Source organism: Amphiura filiformis, chromosome 16 (genome assembly GCF_039555335.1).
Source record: "Amphiura filiformis chromosome 16, Afil_fr2py, whole genome shotgun sequence".
Lineage (NCBI taxonomy): Eukaryota > Metazoa > Echinodermata > Ophiuroidea > Amphilepidida > Amphiuridae > Amphiura > Amphiura filiformis.
Genome location: NC_092643.1, coordinates 35120453 through 35141805, shown reverse-complemented (window position 1 = coordinate 35141805; position 21353 = coordinate 35120453). Strand labels below are relative to the sequence as shown.

The 21353-nt window shown below is 37.9% G+C and overlaps 1 protein-coding gene across 1 annotated transcript in view; it reads left to right on the top strand.

Annotated features, from left to right (window-relative positions):
- The window catches only part of LOC140172595 (membrane frizzled-related protein-like), a 47673-nt gene that overhangs the window by 2886 nt on the left and 23434 nt on the right, over positions 1 to 21353 (top strand). Inside the window, exons 2-3 of the mRNA XM_072195734.1 lie at positions 4573 to 4683; positions 8941 to 9140. Of these exons, the coding sequence (XP_072051835.1) occupies positions 4573 to 4683; positions 8941 to 9140 (311 nt within the window). The remainder of the gene's footprint in view (positions 1 to 4572; positions 4684 to 8940; positions 9141 to 21353) is intronic.

Sequence of the window (21353 nt, the reverse complement as noted above, 5' to 3'; positions counted from 1 at the left end):
GACTCCAGAAATCCCAACAGAACTAAGGGGATATGATCTGATCAGCGAATCTGAAGATTCAGAGGACGAAGAAGTCCCGTTGAGTGAAGAGAGTTCAGAAGAGGACTCGTAAAAATGACAATTAATAACTATATGAAATAAGAAAATACGAAATAAACTTTGTCGGCCATCTTGAATGTAACGGTAATTAAGGTAATTGGTGTTCAAAATGGCGATCAAAATGACCTGCGAACAGCACATCACTTTTAGGTGGTGTTTAGTTCTTGCAGCTATTTTGGATTTTGAAGGGCGCTGTAATATAAGTTTAAATCAAGAAAATGCAAATTGAACCTAAGATCATTATCATATACTAGTACAAACAGTCATTATGAGCTATGTGACGGACATTACCAGTATGATTTCAAGCCAATAGCAACCATTTTGAGCTTTCATAAACTGCTACCAACACATTTCTACATAATTATATTTAGACTAACACTTAATTTTCAACACTAAAGTTGTGGAACATTGTTTTCTTTTGGCCACATTACTACATCGTTTTGGAGGCCATTTTGAGTTTTGGGTATGCAGCAGCCATTTTGAATTTTAAAAATAGATTGATTGTGATCTTTATACCCCACACAATGCAAATAGGTACTAAAATCATTTTAAAAATGGTCATACACGGGGAAATATTTTGATTTGGACAAATATTACATTTTAGGCGCCATTTTGGATTTTTGAGCATAAGGCAGCTATTTTTGATTTTAAAAACTATCAGAATAGATATGTCATGCTCGGAAAAATATAAAGAGACACCAAATATACCATAATTGGCCAGAGAATGCTTAAAAACAAATTTTAACCCCCAAAATGGGAGCACCCCCGGAAAAAAAGGCATTTTGGGCGCCATTTTGGATTTTTGAGCATAAGGCAGCTATTTTAAAACTATCAGAATAGATTTTCCATGCTCGAAAACATATAAATAGACACCAAATATACCATATTTGGCCAGAGTATGCTTAAAAACAAATGGGAGCACTCCCGGAAAAAGGCATTTTGGGCGCCATTTTGGATTTTTGAGCAGAAGGCAGCTATTTTTTATTTTAAAAACTATCCGAATAGATTTTCCATGCTCGAACACATATAAATAGACACCAAATATACCATATTTGGCCAGAGAATACTTAAAAACAAATTTTGACCCCCAAAATGGGAGCACCCCCGGAAAAGGGCACTTTGGGCACATTTTTTCAAAAAAGGCCCACCGGGATCGTGTTCCTCGGAAAATGTTGGTCTAGAATCGACTTCAAACATCGACACGCCGTGACCACTCTGCGCTTTGATCAAACTCATATGGAAAGGTTTGGCTACAAAACGATTCTCTTATAAACACAGTTCCAACCTCGATACACCCGAGCACACATTTTCAAGAGCTTCCAAGCAAGCAGTGAATTCCCTCTACACAGTCTTTATTTACACTACACGGTTAAGTACATAGCATCATAAGAGCTGTGTGAGCTTGTAGCTGGTGACTAGTGGAAAATAGGCATCTGCGAATGGTTTTTCTCAAAACCTCAAGTGTTCCCTTCATCCAATCAGAAATTTTTCTACATCGAACGAAAGCTAATACTTCCCCCTAAAAACATTTTTTTTCATTACGTCAACAGATAACGCAATTCAATGTTTATAGCAAGGCGAATGTAGTAAATCTGTTGAAAACGACCTATTCAAGCACAATTTTTGACCAAAGTGTAGGTTTTTAAAGTCAAAAACTCAAATGATCCTTACAATATTTTTCAGCTTTTATGTCATTAAATGAAAGAGCACACTAAATTGTCCAATAGTAGCTTCATTTCAATGAGCAATGACTAATTCTCTTTCAGTTGCAAATCTTGTGCGAAAAGTTACTAGTTTTGCCTGTTTTGTCATACGGTTAAATTCAATAAACCTTGTTTAAGGGATCTGGAATGAGCGTTTTGAGCGTTTCGACAGTATTTTTTGTATCAAATTTCATTTGCCATAAAATGTGTATTACATTGCGAATTTCAAAAAATCTAAATTATTTGATATCAGAAGGACATTCTTCGTATTCAGAATGCAATTCGATATGTCTGATGTGCTCTAATGTCCCACAGTAAATACTGTCCAAACGTTCATACCCCAGCCCTTAAAGAGCACTTACAAATTCATATGTTTCAACATATTCTTCTGTGCCGGTGAGAGGTTGCTTATTTTATAGAGTATAAGCTCTTTCGCAATTTCGGAAATCTCAGACTGCGCATGAACTGCGCATCAACATCCGGGTCATTTTGCAAGATGACAACCGAACCTCCTACCTGTGTTTGCAATGATAAAGGTCTGAATCAAGGAAACTGATTGACAAAAACTCCCTTAAAAGGGAATGTGTACATTTTGATTTTGGTTCCTTGGATCACCTCAAAAGGTTGTCATGATGTGACAAGGGGTGTGGTTTTATTAAGGGGTGTTAGGGTGGGTTAAGGGTTGTCAAGGTCTGTAAGGGGGTGACATGGTGGTCACCAATTTTAGATTTGGCGCCCAATTGGGTGCCTTTTTATTTCAGGTGCTATGATGATGGCTCATATACTGTATCAAATTAAAGCTTATAACAAGTGCTTTTACATGGTGGTCACCAACTTTTGGATTTTGCGCCCAATTGGGCGCTTTTTATTTTATGTGCTATGAGGATGATACTTATATCAATTAAAGCTTATAACAAGATCTTCCACATGGTGGTCACCAACTATTGGATTTGGCCCCCAATTGGGCGCTTTTTTATTTTAGGTGCTATACAGATGAAACTTATATCAATTAATGCTTATTATAATAGCAAGGGCTTCGACGTGGTGGTCACCAACATTTGGATATGGCGCCCAATTTACACAGCAAATGCAATTAAATAGATATTCCTTGATTAATTAATTTATTTTTTGTCAGTATACTGATAGCCCATTTAGCATTAAACATATTACGGGGTGTCAGGATGGATTAAGGGTGTCATGGTGGGTTAAGGGGTGTTAAGGTGGAAGTTACGGGCATAGATATTCGTATTTGCTCAAACACAGCTGTGCCATCTAGTACATTACTGTTTTCACTCGCTAGCTAGCTCATCAATATTTTCCTTGTCTTTATAATAATGCAAGTGTTCAGAAGACATCAAGATCCAAAAATACATGTAGGAAATCTTTCTTACCAAGTTCCAAGTTCACTCGCATTAAAATACTGTAGCGAGTCCTCAAAGTTTATCTTCCAAGCAAGGAATTCAGTGCATGCGCAGTCGAGTCGAGATTTCAGAAATTGCGAAAGGGCTTATTGAATATTTTGCACGGTACAAAATGAACGTGCAGAAAATGCAGAAAATGTGTTCGTTTTTTTAATATTAGATTGAAAAGTAATGCTATAACTATACGGTCCAATTTGTTTGGATGAAATCATTATAATAAAGGTACAGCGACGTGTGTACGTTTGACTTCATTCATACGTGCGGTTCATACGTGCATATTTCCCATTGAAATGTGCGTGAGATCGTCCGTATAAACAGAGAAGATTAGAGGTTGCGATTTACCATTTTGGACACAAACCGCGGACATAAGCCCGCAAGATGTCGAAATAAGCTGAATGTCATCCAATATTCTTGTCTTTGTTTTTGTTGTCCATGGAAATATTCGTGTAAAAAAAGTTGCATTTAATACAAAAACAGATAATCCCAGACACCAATGGTCTATACAAGTCAAATATCACATTAATTAACAACTAACTGGAAAAGAACAACTTAACATCGGATATTCTGAACATCGGGGAAGAGCTGGTTCAACAAGATATTGCATGAAAATGTATATATAGTTTGACCCAGCTAGGATACCGTTTTTGAGTTATTTCCAAAACTTGAAGAGCGAAGGTCGAATTTTTGGTTTTATGTGGGCCAAAATTATCAGAGTGCTCGGATTTTGACAAGGGAGGTGTCAATATGTTCGTTTTATACTAAAACTCAAGTAAAGATAGGATTGCACAATCTAGGATGTTTCGTTACCTAAGGGGCTGTGCAATAATTATGAGCCCCCGGGGGTAAAATTTCCAAATGGTTCGCCAAAAATCGCTTGCCCCCCTCCCGGCTCGCCAAAAATTGCTTGCCCCCCCCCCCTCTCGGCCCGCCAAAATTCTTTGCCCCCCTTGAACATGCCAATTTTTTTCCTAAGCCTTTTTAGAGCGTTTTATTAAAAATGCGCCCCATGAATGTGTGCCAAAAATCGCTTGCCCCCCTCTCGGCTTGCAAAAATTGCTTGTCCCCCCCTTCTCGGCTTGCCAAAATTGCTTGCCCCCCCCTTTCGGCTCGCCAAAAATTTCTCCCCCTCCCCCCTAATTTTACCCTCCCCAAGGGCTCATAATTATTGCACAGCCCCTATAAGTAACACATCAAAATAGGTCAAGTACCTTTGAGGCATATTGACCTTGACCTATTTTGCATTACACAGGTAAAAAAAAACAAGCATTAATTAAAATGGAACATCTATTTGATTGGTTTTCTGGTTCTTCCGATTATTAACTGGTTTTATTTCTGACACTTTATTTAAGGCTTCTGTAATGGTACCTTCGACTTCTTGTGCTCCAATGGCCAGTGCATTGATGAAGGGTTCAGGTGTGACAGAGAAAGGGATTGTACAGATAATTCGGACGAACAAGCGTGTAAGTATTGAAGGTTAAATATATAAAATTAAAAGAAACAAATTATTCCATGTTGATTCACTACAGTCTGTTTCACCCAAAGACTCCTCAGGTGAAGGAGAGAAATGTAGAACAAACTTAGAGTTATTGTGTTTAGCGCGTTCCTTAAACATGTTTAACGCGCTTGATTTTTATACGCTCGCTTGCGTTTTTCCTTTAACATGTTGATGTTTAAAGGTGAACCTCATTGAAAATAAAGTTATATATCAATGGAAAGCTTATGATATCAGGAAGCAGAAAAGAATATTTTTTATTTGCCTAACGTACCAGGCTATATAGACATAATCTCCATGCAAAGATTGGATATTGGCACACACCCCCTAAATTACAAGACGAAATCGATCAAATTGGGCGCTTTCGTTGATGACGTCAGCCCGGGGACACACAGTTACTTCCGGGTTTGATTGTAAACACAATGTTCATGCCATGCATTACTGTGGCATGCATCGGGCCAATGCACGAATTCAGTCATTGTCGACTTACTTTACATGAAAAATATCTTCAATAAAATCAAAATAACATGAAGAAAAGATCATGATCAAATCAAGAATGAAGTTCCTGAATAAAGTGTGTGGATTTTAAAATGGGAAAAGTGCTGGCCGGGGTGATTTGGGATAGGCCAAGCCATCCACGATATGCACAGGGAATATTACAGTCAAGCATGAAGAGCGAAGATTCGCCGAAGAACCGGAATAAAAACAGATTGCAAAATATCGTCACACCAAGTTGAGATGAACTTATCAAAATGAGAAAATGAAAGAATAGAATAAGGTACATGTACAGGATTTTTTAATTATTTCTTAGTTTTACAACCGGTCATGTATGATAGGCGAACTCGTACACGTAGATACATATGGGATGAACTCAGTGACTGACTGAGTCTCAGTCACCGAGTGTTCGGTATCCGCGACTGTACTGTACTTGCAGACAAAATGACCGATTTGATATTCACATTCTGATATTTTCAATTTATTGTTACTTCATCAGCAAAATTTATTCCTGTAAATGTTCCAAATATAAGAGAACGATTGATCAAATCTGCTGAAACGCACAGCGCAAGTTCTACCGCGATGCCGGAGCCGAAGCGAGTCGCTGTGTTTGTGCATATCTACCTTGGTCGAGTCCCTGCAATTTCTTCAGCAGCAATTCACGCATCGTGTATGATCCATAAAACATGATGTTTCACTTTTTCAGTACCGTACACTGATTGTACTATCATTAAAGAATCGTGACATAAGTGACAATATTTTAATTTTATTCAGATTTCAGAATTCCATCAAATAACGGTCTACTAAGCCTAAATTGTATTTATTTTATAATAAAGTATCTGTTTCTTTCAATCGTGATTGTGTGGAAAGAATGTATTACCGCAATGCGCTAAATATGAAAACCTTTATATGGGCTGGATTTGGTGAAATCGGCGTTTTTTTATTAATTTTTTGGTTACTGCAAGACGATATTTCTAAAAATCAGATATTTTAAAATGAATCAAGAATAGGGAATGTCACAAACAAGTATTTAATTTGTTATTCCATCATGTTCATTCAGTCCATGACATGAACGGTATCGGTAGCAGCAAGCATTTGCGCATGAACTTGATCCCAGCGCTTAATTCAAACTCAATTACCCAATTATACCCAGCCAGTTACGACTGATTTTGTCAAAAATTTACGGAAAATTCTATTATTTCTAATATATATAGAAGGAACCAGCAACTTGAAGAGTCCTCTAATTTCAAGCTTTATTGTGAAAATCAGACTTGCCGGGCAGCTTGCAAAGTACAGGAAGCAAGTATTGTTCAATGTTTCCGAGTAGGATCACGTGACTGCGAACCCTGAGCTTACGTCACGAGCATTCCCAAGGTCATAGACGATTGATTTGGGTGCTTTTTGGGCGCCTTAAAAAAGGCCAAAGGAAAAAATATTTGTTAGTATCCTGACATCATAAGCTTTCCATTGATATATAACTTTATTTTCAATGTGGCTTTCTTGCGTGTCGCTTACGGTGTCACTTACATGTATTTTTATTTTCTCCGTTTTGCGCGCGGAGCTTTTTCTCCTTAAACATGTTTAACGCTTATAATAATATAAACATAAAATGTGACAGTTGAATTGGATAATAATAATTAGACAACATTGTTCAAGAGAAGCTTGTTAAATATATATGTATTAGAATTCGCGTTCGACAAAATCACTTCTTTTTAATTCTTTTTGTGAAATTCTAGAATTGATAAGATAGTGTTACTACGAATGTGCAGATGTTGGTGAAAGTGGTTGAAATGATTTGAAGTGATGTTTCTATGGTCATTAAGTTTTCTCAAAATGTACAGATTTATAGTAAACCAAATATTAACTGTTCATGAGGGATATTAGAGGGCTAAAAGACAAAAAGAGACATCGAATAACGTTTGGCAATTTTGCCTCCCTTGCAGGAATTTTGCCGGTACGCCATGCAATGTTATTGATGAAAACATGTATACTGCAAGTATCTTCATGGACCTTTCAAAGGCCTTTGATACTATTGATCATGACATTTTATTACAAAAGTTGTATCATTATGGTTTTCGTGGTGTACCGTATAACTGGTTTGAAAACTATCTGTCAAACCGTAAACAATATGTATCTTTTAATTCTGCAAAATCATCTTATACCAGTGTGAAGTGTGGTGTGCCACAGGGCTCCATCTTGGGGCCACTGCTATTTATTGTATATATGAATGACATCAGCAGAACATCCAAACTTCTATCGTTTATATTATTTGCAGATGACACAACTGTTTTTCTTTCTGATAACAATATCCAAAGGCTTTGTGACAATATGAATAAAGAGTTGAAGGAGATTGTTAACTGGTTTAAGTGTAACAAGTTATCCTTGAATGGCAGTAAAACAAATCTAATCTTTATTGGGACACCTCATCAAACAAAAAATATAACTGATGTCCACAATGTATTCCTGGATGGATGCAAACTTTCACGTGTATATGACGTTAAATTTCTGGGCATTACACTTGATGACAACCTAACTTGGAGGTCACATATTAACAACATTAGTAAGGCGTGTTCTAGAAATATCGGTGTCCTAAACAAACTAAAACTTTTTTTACCAAAAACAAGCCTGTATCAGTTGTATTGTACGCTAATCTTACCATATTTAAGCTACGGTATAATATTGTGGGGTTCTGCTAATAAGTATTATTTAAACAGACTTGTGAAGCTCCAAAAAAGAGCAGTAAGAATTATAAATAATAGTTCGTATCTTTGCCACACCAAACCATTGTTTGAAAAGTACAATTTACTTAATATATGCCATTTGTATAATAAAGAACTGGGTATATTTATGTACAAATATCATAAGGGCCTATTACCAAGATCATTTGAAACTTGTTCATAAACATGAAGTCTATTCACAATTATTATACCAGAAAGAAAGAGAATTATCGCCCTGACATCCATAAAGTCACTGATGTTTTAACACTTGGTCCTAGGCTATGGAATAGTTTGCCAAGTGAAATTAAAGAAGCTAAACTTGTAAATGAATTCAAAAATAGTATGTTAAGGTATCTAAAAGATAACAAACACTGCCTCTTATAATTCATATTGTGCTGACACTATGTTATTCACTATACTACTTGATACTATACTACTGCTAAAATGTTTTGCTTAAAATTGTATTATGGTAAATTAAGATGGGTTCTTATAATTCATATTGTGCTGACTTTATGTTATTCACTATACTACTTGATACTATACTACTGCTAAAATATTTGTTTGCTTAAAATTGTATTATGGTAAACTAAGATGGGTTCTTTGTAAATGTTTTTTTTAATGTTTATGTGTATATTCGTTGTTTTGATTAAAATTATAATTATTTGTTAGTTAAAAGGTGGTACATCGTTATCAGGCCTCGGCTTTGTGATGTACCTACCTTCATCAAATCTTGTTAATTCACAATAATTGTATATAATAATGCTATAATGTTTGTATGAGATTGATGAAAAATAAAGATTGATTGATTGATTGATTGATTGATTGAATGTACATTTGTCAGTCCATAGAGAAAGTTGTAGGGCGATTATGTTGATTCAATTCCGCACGTCTGTCTTGATACCGGTTGGCAAGTTGCATTTGTTGTATATTTTCTTTTTAATCTTGTAATCAAGAAGGACGTATTTTGTCAAGTGACACTCCCAACTAAGTTAAATATGTTTATTTAACTTCAGGTCCGGCAGCAACATGCGGTGGAGTACTAACGGCGACCTCTGGTGTAATAACGACTCCAAATTATCCGTCAGTTTACCCAAATGATGCAAAATGTACGTGGATCATCCAGGGTGGCGAAAGGACAAACATACAACTGCGGTTCACTAATTTTATTCTGGAGGAATCACTAGCCGATGGCGGCTGCTATGATTGGCTACAGGTAAACCAGTAGTAGCGTAACCAGCGGGGAGAGGGAGACGAAAGAAAAAAGATGCCCCTTTGACAAAAATCAAAGAGAAAATTTGGAGGGCAAAGTAAAATTAAAAAGGCCAAAATAGTGTAAAATACAAAACAAATTTGCGATGGGGTTTTCATATATTTTAGGGTCAAAGGTCATTAGGGGTTACAACACGGCTGTGTTCGTGGTCTTAGACCACAGCCTAGTTACCTAGCCGTGGAATTACCTAGCCGTGGAACCGGCTAGGTCTTGTGATGCTATCGGATCTTTCTTCTGCTTCTTTCTTCTTCTGGCAACAAATTTCAAAATGCTTCTTCTCCTACATGTTACATCATACAATGACATCACTTGCACATATGCATCGGCTATATCCAGTGTCTATAGGATGTTCACAAATTTGGGGTCAAAGGTCATTATGGGGTCATTTCCGGTATAAAACCAAATATCTTCAAAATGCTTCTTCTGCCACAAATTACATAGTACGATGATTTCACTTACACATATGCATCGGCTATATCCAGTGCCTATAGATTGTTCACAAAATTTGGGTCAAAGGTCATTCAGGGGTCATTTCCGGTCTGAAAGCTAAAAATATTCAAAAAATCACTGTTTTTTACAAATTACATAGCAGAGAGTTGTCATTAGCACACATGCATTGCTACCAACCAGGGTCTTTGGGGTGTCTACAGTTTTGGGGTCAAAGGTCATTAAGGGGTCGCTTCCGGTCAAAAACCAAAAATCATCAAATATGTTCAATTTTTTTTATCTCAAAACGTAACCAGACCAGAGTGACATAAACTTCATATATGCATTAGTGTTATCCGATGTATGCACGGTATTTTTATTTTTTTGGTCAAAGGTCATTTAGAAGTCATTTCCGGTTTTAAGCTAAATAACTTCAAGAATTTTTATCCCCATAACTAAGCATAGTAGATTTTTTAAATTTAAACTGTAACAATGCATTTTCGTGGTGTGTATGAGGTTTTTTTTTATATTGGGGTCAAAGGTCATTAAGGAGGTCAAAACGTCAAAAAAAAAAAAAAAAATGTTTAAAATTACGGGAAAGTAGCTGTATCTCAGCCTATGGAAGACGGATAAAGACCCTACATGCTACAGTGATGCACCATTAATGGTGTGAGATGTCCATAAACTTTAAGACTGGCATTTCCGGCCCCGGCTAGGTCCAGATTGGTCTCCCAGATCTAATTTCTTTAGTATTCTATTGAAAAATTAGGAAATTTAGGAAGAGGATTGCTTTCAAGGGAGCAGCATGGCACACTGGTTTTAAGTCTTTGCCTTTGGTGCAAGAGGTCCCGGGTTCAATTCCCCGCATGACCAAAAAAAATAATTCCGCTCTCCCCGTGGCTCATCTGGTAATGGCGAGGCAGATGACCCATGACAAAAGACCTCGTTACTGTCGGTTCCGATCAGGGTAACAAGCCCAGTAGTGTAGGAGTAGCGGCTGGATATAAGGTCAAGCCAGAATATTGACATTTAAAAAGGTCAAAAATATTTAATTTCTAAAATACAATGCTAAATTTGAAATCCAATCAAAAAAAAACTTAAAAATTTCTTGAAACGTGTTTTTGAACGTTTCCTCTTTTTTACTTCCTGCAATATTGTTCTTAAACCTAAAACGGGGTGACCCATTCCATGTCAACTCCAGGGATGTGCACCGCACCACCTCTTTTTCTGTGTGGTGGTAGATATTGATGAGAAAGTAAAATTCCGAAAATTTGAGCTTCATACTCCATTTCGTTTTCCCGTGGCTTCAATTTGAAATTTAGGGGGGTCAGCATAAAAAATGTGTCGTAACGCGAAAGACGACGTTTGGAGGTCCATAAATGTATAAAGAGAACCCTTTACAACTTTGAAAAGTATGTATCCTGGGGTACTTATTTGTGTAGAACTCAAATCTGGCATCAGAAAACTTGTACCTCCTTTACTTTAAAAGATATAGGGCCATCAAAATGCAACTTCGTCCATCCAAAAAACGAGTGTCATTCGTTTCAACATGCGCGAGCTGTCATGCTTTTCTAGTGAAGACGCGTACGCTTTCAACGCTGTGAATTTATTTGTTTTGTTTTGGAGTTACAGTTCAGTGTTCAGCTATTTATCTGATGATCGCCGTTTTAGGCGTGAAACTCCGAGTAATAAATCATGCTGTTATAACATAATTACGTTGTTTTATGTATTTTAATATATTATATAAATATGTTTCTCACAATAACAGACGTGCAAGCTCCAATAAAATTGCAAACACCTATTGACAATAAATCTGGGAATCTAAAAATAGGATTAAAATCAATCACAATGTGGGTTGGGTATTACAATGTGCAAGAAAAAGAACGTTTCGAGTGGCACAAAACTGGAAAATCACCAATGAATGTGCAAATAGAATGGTTTGTACACTTTTCAAGAATTGGCTGAAATATTCACAAGCACTGTAAGCTACTGTAGAAGAACTTAGTTTAACCGTACAGAGAACAAAAGGGTTAGTAGAACTCTCTATTCCGGAAAACACAAGAATTCAAATCCCATGACAAATAAGAGCATTACTTGGATTAAATAATAGGGGTTGGCTTGACACTGGCGAATACCTGGGTGATAAAGCTGTTGATTTTTTACCAAAAATACTATACGCTCATCTACAAGAGCTGTCAACAACAAATAACATTGTAGATGGAACACCATCTCAATTACTTGAATTAATTCCATTAAGCTCTGAATCGTTTGGATACACAACAACGATAAATTTCCCACATCCAAATTACATAAAACTTCAAACTGGGGAAATTTATGAACTAAATGTTAAGCTAAGGATGTTTGATGAAGAATTTAATAATCATGGACAGCCAATATTTATGACGTTTGAAATAATATAATGTTATGTATACAATGAGTATTTTTGGACCAATTATTGTAAGAAGGCCTTACAATCAAGAAACTCTCAACCAAGAACCTTCTAGCATAGATCTTTCTTCCTATGCAAAGAAAAGACAAGTTGTTCATAAAAGGGGAGGTAAAGTATGTGGGGACTTTTAATAGAATTATTAAAGTTAGTACTCCAGAAGATGATGCAGATGCAGCAAATAACAGTATGTTGATAGGAAAGCATTAACAGGTAATTTAGATTTTAAAAAACAAATGAATAATTAATGCTGATACACATATAGGGCAAACCGATGGTGCTAATAAACAATATGTTGATGATGAAGTAAGTAAACAAAAAAGATTAACATCTATTGATTCATGGGACAGGTATGCTGTTATAAGTGATCAGTTGGGAATTAAAACATATTTTCCAGTAGGAACACAGCCAAATATTAATTTTAATAAAGAAACTGAAATTAAATACAGTATTGATGATAATGAACTTCAAGTATTCAAAGATAGACGTAGATTTATTACAATTACTCGAAATTTAATACAAATTTTATACAAATAGCCAACCCGGGTAAAACATTAGGCTCATTACTATTAAATGAGGCACTTGAAATAGAGGCCCTGCATTCTTTTATCGATTGGCTCCAAACAAAGGAGTTGAACCAGTGTCCTTCACCGTAGTTATGGCGGAGTGCAGTCCATTCAATCAAATGTTGTCATCAACATATTTGATCGTAGTGCGGGGTTATGTGTGTGAGACGAACTGTCACGGTAGATTGCAATCATGCTTTTGTTGAATGCATTTGAGTTGTCCGCCATATTTACGGGATGATACGTCACATGCAAGGCGTCTATTAGCGTTGTTGCGGCTCCCGTATGCATATGCACCGTAGATTTTGATGAATAGACTTACGGTTAAAAGTCAATCAGCCGTAAAATTTTAAGTAGCTCCACGTGCGTGACGCACCACGAATGCAGGCTGATATCAATCAATAAATCGTACCGTGAAGTCTTTAATGCGACCCTGAAAGTTGTGCCTCATACAATAAAAGAGCTGGGTGGGTGCTGTCCACTATATCTGTTAGGTTTCAAGGTTTGATAGACACCGATGTTTGAATTGGTCTAGCGTCCTCATTGCCCATAATAATTTTTTAAATGTTGGATTCGGGGCGAGTTTTTTTATAAAATAGGGTATTTTGGTGATAGTGATGAAATTGGGAACACCCAATCTGATAACTTTCTTTCCTTCCACTTTCTGCCTCCTGTCGTCTCCCGGCCGGGCCTTTCCCTGCTCCGCTCGCGATTTTTTTTCATACATCATAGGGCCTACATATTTGAAAATTTGTTCCGTTTTTCATAATCAAACACGAAATATTTAAAGCAAACTCAGCCTGAAAAAATTAAATTAAATTGTCTGAAAAATCATCTGATTTTACCACATGCGTTACAAATATATTATGATGTATGAAAAAATAATCGCCCCGCTCCTATCCTGTCCTCCTCAGCTGTCCTCGATCTCTTTTCTTCGCCTTTCCTCTCCTCTCATCTCATCTCCACAGATGTCCGCATCATTCTCATATAGGTTCCTCAAAGTTTAATTTGTTGGGTAGGCCTACACCCTGTCAAACCGAAACACCGTCAGTCCGAACCACTGTCAATCCGAATTTAAAAAAAAAATCTAACCCGAACCCTAAACAATTCTGACTGACGGTGGTTCTGACTGACGGTGGTTCTGACTGACGGTGGTTCTGACTGACGGTGGTTCTGACTGACGGTCTTTTAGTGGACTGACAGGGAGACACAGCGGCGTAGCTGTGATTTTTTCCAGGGGGGGGGCAAGCCTGTATGTTGCGGGCCCCCCTCTCTCTCTCTCTCTCCTCTCTTTTTCCTCTTTCTCCCTCCTTTTTCCTCCTTTTTCCTTGCACTAGTGGGCGGGGGCCAAAATAGCTATTATTATCATGAGAGAGAGAGAGAGATCAGTGGGGTACCGTGGCCGCCCCTACCCCGGGGAGCTGAAGAAATTAAATGTTGGCGCCCCTTCCTCAACAGCCCGAAAAGGTGGTTTGAAAAAGTGAAGAGCAAAAATTTACTAATTCTTTTTGTCGCCCCTTCTTCATTTTGCTGCCCTTCTTCCGCCGCCCTTCTTTTGGCCGCCCCTACCTTGACCCCCAAAGCCCCCCCAATACTCGCATGGAGAGATGAGAGAGAGAGGGGCGCCTGACCACTTCCAATGGCAGTATAATAAGCCCTATTGATATCAGTATTTGGCAGCATGCTGAATTCTATTTAAAAAGATAAATTAATGTGCAAATCTTGTTTAAAGAAGCCAAATTATAAATCAACTCACATAACCCCGTTTGTTTTCGTTTGGTACAATAAACAACCAGAAAGTGAGATAAAAAAAGACTTTTTGCTCCATTTTTGCGCAAAATGGGTTGATTCTACCCACCTCCCTGAAATTCACTTTGCCCCCTCCTCACCCTTGTACCCCCGAAAAATGGATGTCGCCGCCACTGCTTCCCCCCCAACATTCCCCACCTCCCCACCCCACCACTGATATGGTTAATTTGCGTAAGAGATTAGAGAGACTGCTCAGCTGCGCAAGCCCGCTCAGTGTTATGCTAATTCTCTTCATTGTTTTACCGTACAGGTTAGACACCTTAGGTAAAGGTTTACACACAGTCGCCTTTGGAACAGCGATTTTATTCAATAAAAGTCAATCAATCGTCGCGATAGCGTAGCGACTGAGTTTAAACCTTTACCTAAGGTGAGTAACCTGTTCCGTAACAAACAATGAAGAGAATTAGCATAACAAGCGGCTTGCGCTCTCTAATCCTTTACGGAAACTAACAATGAAGGCACGGAGTAGTCATGGTTCCGGTCATATCCTTTATCCAGAACAATCAAATGTACGGTATCTAACAAAGGAGAATTAGCATATTAACAAAGGAGGTACCTAGTAGCCATGGTACCCGTGATACATAACAATGAGGTACCGAGTAGTCATGGTTCCGGTCATATCCTTTATCCAGAACAATCAAACGTACGGTAACTAACAAAGGAGAATTAGCATACTAACAAAAGAGGTACCTTAGCGGTCATTCACCTAATCCCAGAGAAGTGGGTGTGTTTACATATTCGTTTAATTTAGAAAGTAACTTGCGAGTGTGTCCACACGAGACGTATGCCTACTTGTAAGTTCACTCCCGGGAGAGGAGCGAGTGGACGGGGTGGGTGGACTGGGGCCATATGTGGGGGAGAGAAGAAAGGGAGAGAGAGCAGATAAGGAAAGGGGATGGGCTGGGAGAGGAGGAAGAATTAATGTTACAGGAGGGAAGCGGACTCTGCCATTGTAGTTGGTAACTTCAATCAAAGGCGATCAGCCCTGCCCCCGCCTAGAGGGAAAGAGGGGGGTGTATTTCATGGAGTTGTGTGTGTGGAGAGAGAAGGGGGTATTTGGGGGGGGGCTTTGGGGCGCCATCCCCCGGGGTCAAGGTAGGGGGCCGCCAAAAAGAAGGGGCGGCGGAAGAAGAAGGGGCGGCAAAAGGAAGAAGGAGCGGCAAAAGAATTAGTAAAGAAAAAGGGCGAAAAAAATTGGAAATAACATAAAAAACTTGGAAAAAATGGTACTATACATTTGTTTTAGGGCGCTAACGCTAAAACCCTTTTTTTTCTTTCTTTTTTTGCTTTTCTCTTTTTCAAACCTCCTTTTCGGGCTGTTGAGGATGGGGTGAGAATGGGGTGAGAAAGGACCGGGAGATGAGGGACAGGTGAAGGGGAAGGGAAAATTGGATCAAGTTCCCAATTGCGGCACCACTTTCACTAAAATACCTTTCAAGTTTTGTTAACTGAACTCATAATATCGAGTTGGTTCAAATAGTGATAATAATAATTATTATTATCATGAGAGAGAGAGAGATCAGTGGCGTACCGTGGCCGCCCCTACCCCGGGGAGCTGAAGAAAATTACATTTTGGCGCCCCTTCCTCAACAGCCCGAAAAGGAGGTTTGAAAAAGTGAAAAGCCAAAAAAGAAAAAAAAAGGGTTTTAGCGTTAGCGCCCTAAAACAAATGTATAGTACCATTTTTTTATTTTTTTTATGTTATTACCAATTTTTTCGCCCTTTTTTCTTTACTAATTCTTTTTGCCGCCCCTTCTTCCTTTTGCCGCCCCTTCTTCTTCCGCCGCCCCTTCTTTTTGGCGGCCCCTACCTTGACCCCGGGGGATGGCGCCCCAAAGCCCCCCCAAATACTCGCATGGAGAGAGGAGAGAGAGAGGGGCGCCTGACCACTTCCAATGGCAGTATAATAAGCCCTATATATATCAGTATTTGGCAGCATGCTGAATTCTATTTAAAAAGATAAATTGATGTGCAAATCTTGTTTAAAGAAGCCAAATTATAAATCAACTCACATAACTCCGTTTGTTTTCATTTGGTACAATAAACAACCAGAAAGTGAGATAAAAAAAGACTTTTTGCTCCATTTTTGCGCAAAATGGGTTGATTCTACCCACCCCCCTGAAATTCACTTTGCCCCCTCCCCACCCTTGTACCCCCGAAAAATGGCTGTCGCCGCCACTGCCTCCCCCCCCAACATTCCTCACCTCCCCACCCCACCACTGATATGGTTAATTTGCGTAAGAGATTAGAGAGACTGCTCAGCTGCGCAAGCCCGCTCAGTGTTATGCTAATTATCTTCATTGTTTTACCGTACAGGTTAGACACCTTAGGTAAAGGTTTACACCCAGTCGCCTTTGGAACAGCGATTTTATTCAATAAAAGTCAATCAATCGTCGCGATAGCGTAGCGACTGAGTTTAAACCTTTACCTAAGGTGAGTAACCTGTTCCGTAACAAACAATGAAGAGAATTAGCATAACAAGCGGCTTGCGCTCTCTAATCCTTTACGGAAATTAACAATGAAGGCACGGAGTAGTCATGGTTCCGGTCATATCCTTTATCAAATGTACGGTATCTAACAAAGGAGAATTAGCATATTAACAAAGGACGTACCTAGTAGCCATGGTACCCGTGATACATAACAATGAAGGCACGGAGTAGCCATGGTTCCGGTCATCCTTTATCCAGAACAATCAAATGTACGGTATCTAACAAAGGAGAATTAGCATGTTAACAAAGGAGGTACCTAGTAGCCATGGTACCCGTGATACATAACAATGAGGTACCGAGTAGTCATGGTTCCGGTCATATCCTTTATCCAGAACAGTCAAACGTACGGTAACTAACAAAGGAGAATTAGCATACTAACAAAGGAGATACCTTAGCGGTCATTCACCTAATCCTATAGAAGTGGGTGTGTTTACATGTTCGTTTAATTTCGAAAGTAACTTGCGAGTGTGTCCACACGAGACGTAGGCCTACTTGTAAGTTCGCTCCCAGGAGAGGAGAGAGTGGAGGTGAGAGGGAATGAGAGAGACAGGGTGGGTTGATTGGGGTCGTATGTGGGAGAGAGAAGAAAGGGAGAGAGAGCATTATGATGAGAGAAATAGAGAGGGCGCCTGACCACTTCAAAGGCCAGTATAATCAGCCCTATATCACCCCTTCGGTTTTTTCGCTCAGGTACACCTGAGTGAATATATACATTCAGTTTAGACCTTGAAATAAAATTTGACCCTTGAACCTAAGTAGCTCCAAGTCGAGCTTCTTTTGCAAATGCTCTTGCTTTGTAATCACTAAAAATATTTTGTAGAATAATGCATGGTATCTCAGTAATAGAAATGCACTAATGCAGACTACTGCCAGCTCCTAAAATAACCTCACTCCTCATGACATAGTTCATAAATATATGCAGCAGTGAGATTTCTAGTTTGAGGTGGGGATAGGATATTAGCCTCATTCCACATGAAATTATTTATAAGACTGTGTTCTGTAGCCCATAGTGGAGGGTTTTGTTACCTGGGAATGATAATCAGTTTCAATATTATGAGTGTTGACATATTGATAGTGTAGTGGTCTGGAAGTTGAAGTTGAAGTTTAATAACAAGTTACAAACTGTCCATGAACAGATTTTGTTTTATGGACAAAGTCAGCTAGCTAGGTCAGCCTGCATGGTCAATTATACCAAGTTACCAAATGTCCATGAACTTCTTAAATTTGCAATGAGAGATAAGTAAGGTGTTCTGATTGTTCTGGATTTGCCAGAAGTTCACAGTGGTCATCTCATCCACACTATATACACAGTAGTGATCTCATTCACACTCTACACATACAACAGCCTTCCGCAGCATCATCTTCAAGAATCAAGACCAACAGAAATTGGAATATTCCGCAGATACAAATTTATATCCAGCAGCATCTTCAACGCCAACAGATTGAAATATCCCACAAACACAAATTTATCAAGTTTAAACCATTTTGGGTAAAATGGCATCTGAAATAGAACAGAGCACATTGGAGCTAAGGGCTTAAATTGTTTGTTTTTTTGTAAAAATGATGCATTGGTGATAAAGTGGTGTAATATTTAAATTTTATGACATTTGTCAGTAGATATCCAGGAGCAAAAGCTTAAATCTCACAACTTCAGTTGATCAGATTGTTTGTTTGCAAGAATAAAATAAGCATGTACGCTTATCAATCAACATCAAAATTGATGAGTACTGGTATCATTTTGATACAGCCTCTATGTGTATTTATATGCCCCATATGCCACTTGCTGTGTTGTAATTTGGCGAACAAGTTTGACGATATGCTTGCTAAACGAATTAATCGGCAAGAATTATTTTATACAGAAACAGTTCTGCCAGAGTTTTCCAGTGGTATAAAAATGATACAAATCTGAATATTTCTGTACAAAGTGTGGATCACGGAATGCCCCTTTCAAATTGTGTTGAATTGATGTCCAAATTAGTGCACATCATTGAAATTACATACATGTTTGTAAATTACTTTAGTATAACTTTGGGTTTACTTTTCATTACCATTTGTAATGTTGAAGTGTTTAAAAAAATCCAATATGGGGTGGGGCCTACATATACACAAAATAGACCTACGTACACCATCGAAACCTGTTTCTTACTTCATGTATGTTGTGTTATACTCTGATCAGCTCATAATAGGCGGGACTCATAACATTGTGGATTGATATACATGTAGAATGGCATACACATACAGCTGGACGCAGCACCTACGCGAACTGCGCTTTGCATATTGCGTGAATGACACATGCTTTTGTGAATTTACGCGCGGCGTAATTTGGAACTTTACTGACTTGCGCAGTAACAAAAAACGAATAATTCCCGCCCTATTAAGAGCTGATCATAGTATAAATATATAGAATAACATTAAAGCTATGGTACACTTTTTTATAACAAGAAGTTTATTAGTAGGCCTACATGAATTACCACCGACCTACATTGTACAACCATGTTTTCCAATTATGCCTGAGCACTCCCTTTTAAAGGGTTTTTTATTATTTAGTACAATAGAAATTGAGATTAAATAAAAATTCCCTTTAAAAGGGAAGGCCAGCGTCAATGCAGAAGAGGTCTTGTAAATAGTTTGGGTCACCGTGAAAGCCATTTTTTAGCATCACGCTTACATCCATTTTACATGACAGTTCACCAAACCATCAATGGTGAGAACATGCACACTGAAACAGCAAAACACATTAACTCCTATAACTCCTGTCAACTCTTTAATTCATTACTCCAAATTGTTCTGTATTTTTGTCTTTACTGCTTTTTACCCATGCTTATTATAAAAATCAAGAAATACACTGCAGTTGTTAGTTAATTCGCTATGTTAACTCAACTTACATGCACATTTTATTTTAAAATAATTTTATATTATTTCGCAATGTATAGTTTACTATAAAGTAGATAGTGGCAAGCACATGGTAAAGGACTGATCATTCACTACAATCTTCACTTTTAAACTGTATTGTTTGAATGTGTTGATTGTTAGTCCGAAACTCCTGCAAAGCTATGGACATGGCATCTTACCTACTCCATTCTGTAGTCTGCATTGTGTGTTTTCTCAGTCTTCAATCATTTTGTTGAATGTAATTTTATGAATCAAATAAAAAAGATAGAAATTGGCCTCACTTTAGTTATGTGTCATTTTACAGTATTTATCATTTATAAAGTAAGACAATAATTTATTTATTTTCTATAAGTGCATGTCAAAATATGGGATATATTGTTCAATATTATAGCTAGCCCTAAAAACTTTATTTTCAATCGGATTTTTCCCGTTGAAAAGACAAAACTGATGTTAAAGATAGCAATAATATCATCAATAACATTTTGAGTCAATTTTATCCATAAAACGATACAGGATAGGATAGATAATTACTTTGACTTCAATGTGGTCCATATAATGAAGATTTTGATTCCACAACATTATTAGATCTGTTATCAACATATCAATTATGCACTCACAGGCAACCAAACATCATGCTATGCTCAGTATAGTCCACTGATATGACCTCGTGATCATTCCCCGCTTTGACCATGTCATTTTTTTGATATGCTGATTGCTGAACAAGTTTATGTTTATATGTGTAGGCCTAACCTATGATAACTTTTTAAGTCATAATTAATTCAAACATAACTTTGGCAATACTCAATCGTTTTCGTTCGTTGAAACGGCAAAACATACTTTCTTTTCCTTGCAAATCGAATTAGCAGACATCAAAAACATTTCCACCACGAGAAGTAAAAAAATAATTCATACCAATAGAAGAAGGCTATAATCTTAGCTAATCTTTAGTGTACACAAACCCCATCTCAGAATTAGGTACCAGCGCCCTATGCGCTGGCGAAAATACATCATTTAAACAAACACATACAGATGGCGCCGCGGGGGTGGGGGTGACATGGGAGAAAATTTGTTGATTTAGCCGCCTCCCCATGCCCCGAAAAAAAAAACTCGCCCGCCATTGTTTAAATTCACTTTGCTCCTATCCCCGAAAGAGAAATTTATGGCGCCGTTGCTACCTCCCCTCTCCTTGAGAGGAGCCTGAGAGAGGGTGAGATAAGGATAAAGCCACTCTTTGCCGGAAATATTTGAGGAGAGAGGTATATAATTTATTTTCCTTTCCAAGGCCAGGACAAGAACCTACATATATAATCAAATCTGCAGTGGCCCCGGAATCGGGGGGGGTGGAGGCAATAATTTTGGTGGGGCCAAGTACCCTAGGCCCCTTCCCATTAATCTAGGGTAAAATTCATAATTCAAGGGTAAAGTTCATAATTTTAAGACCAAATTCACAATTTCAAGGTAAAATTCATAATTTTAAGGTATTCAATTTTTTTTGTATTGTATTGTATTTTAAGGTCAAATTCATAAT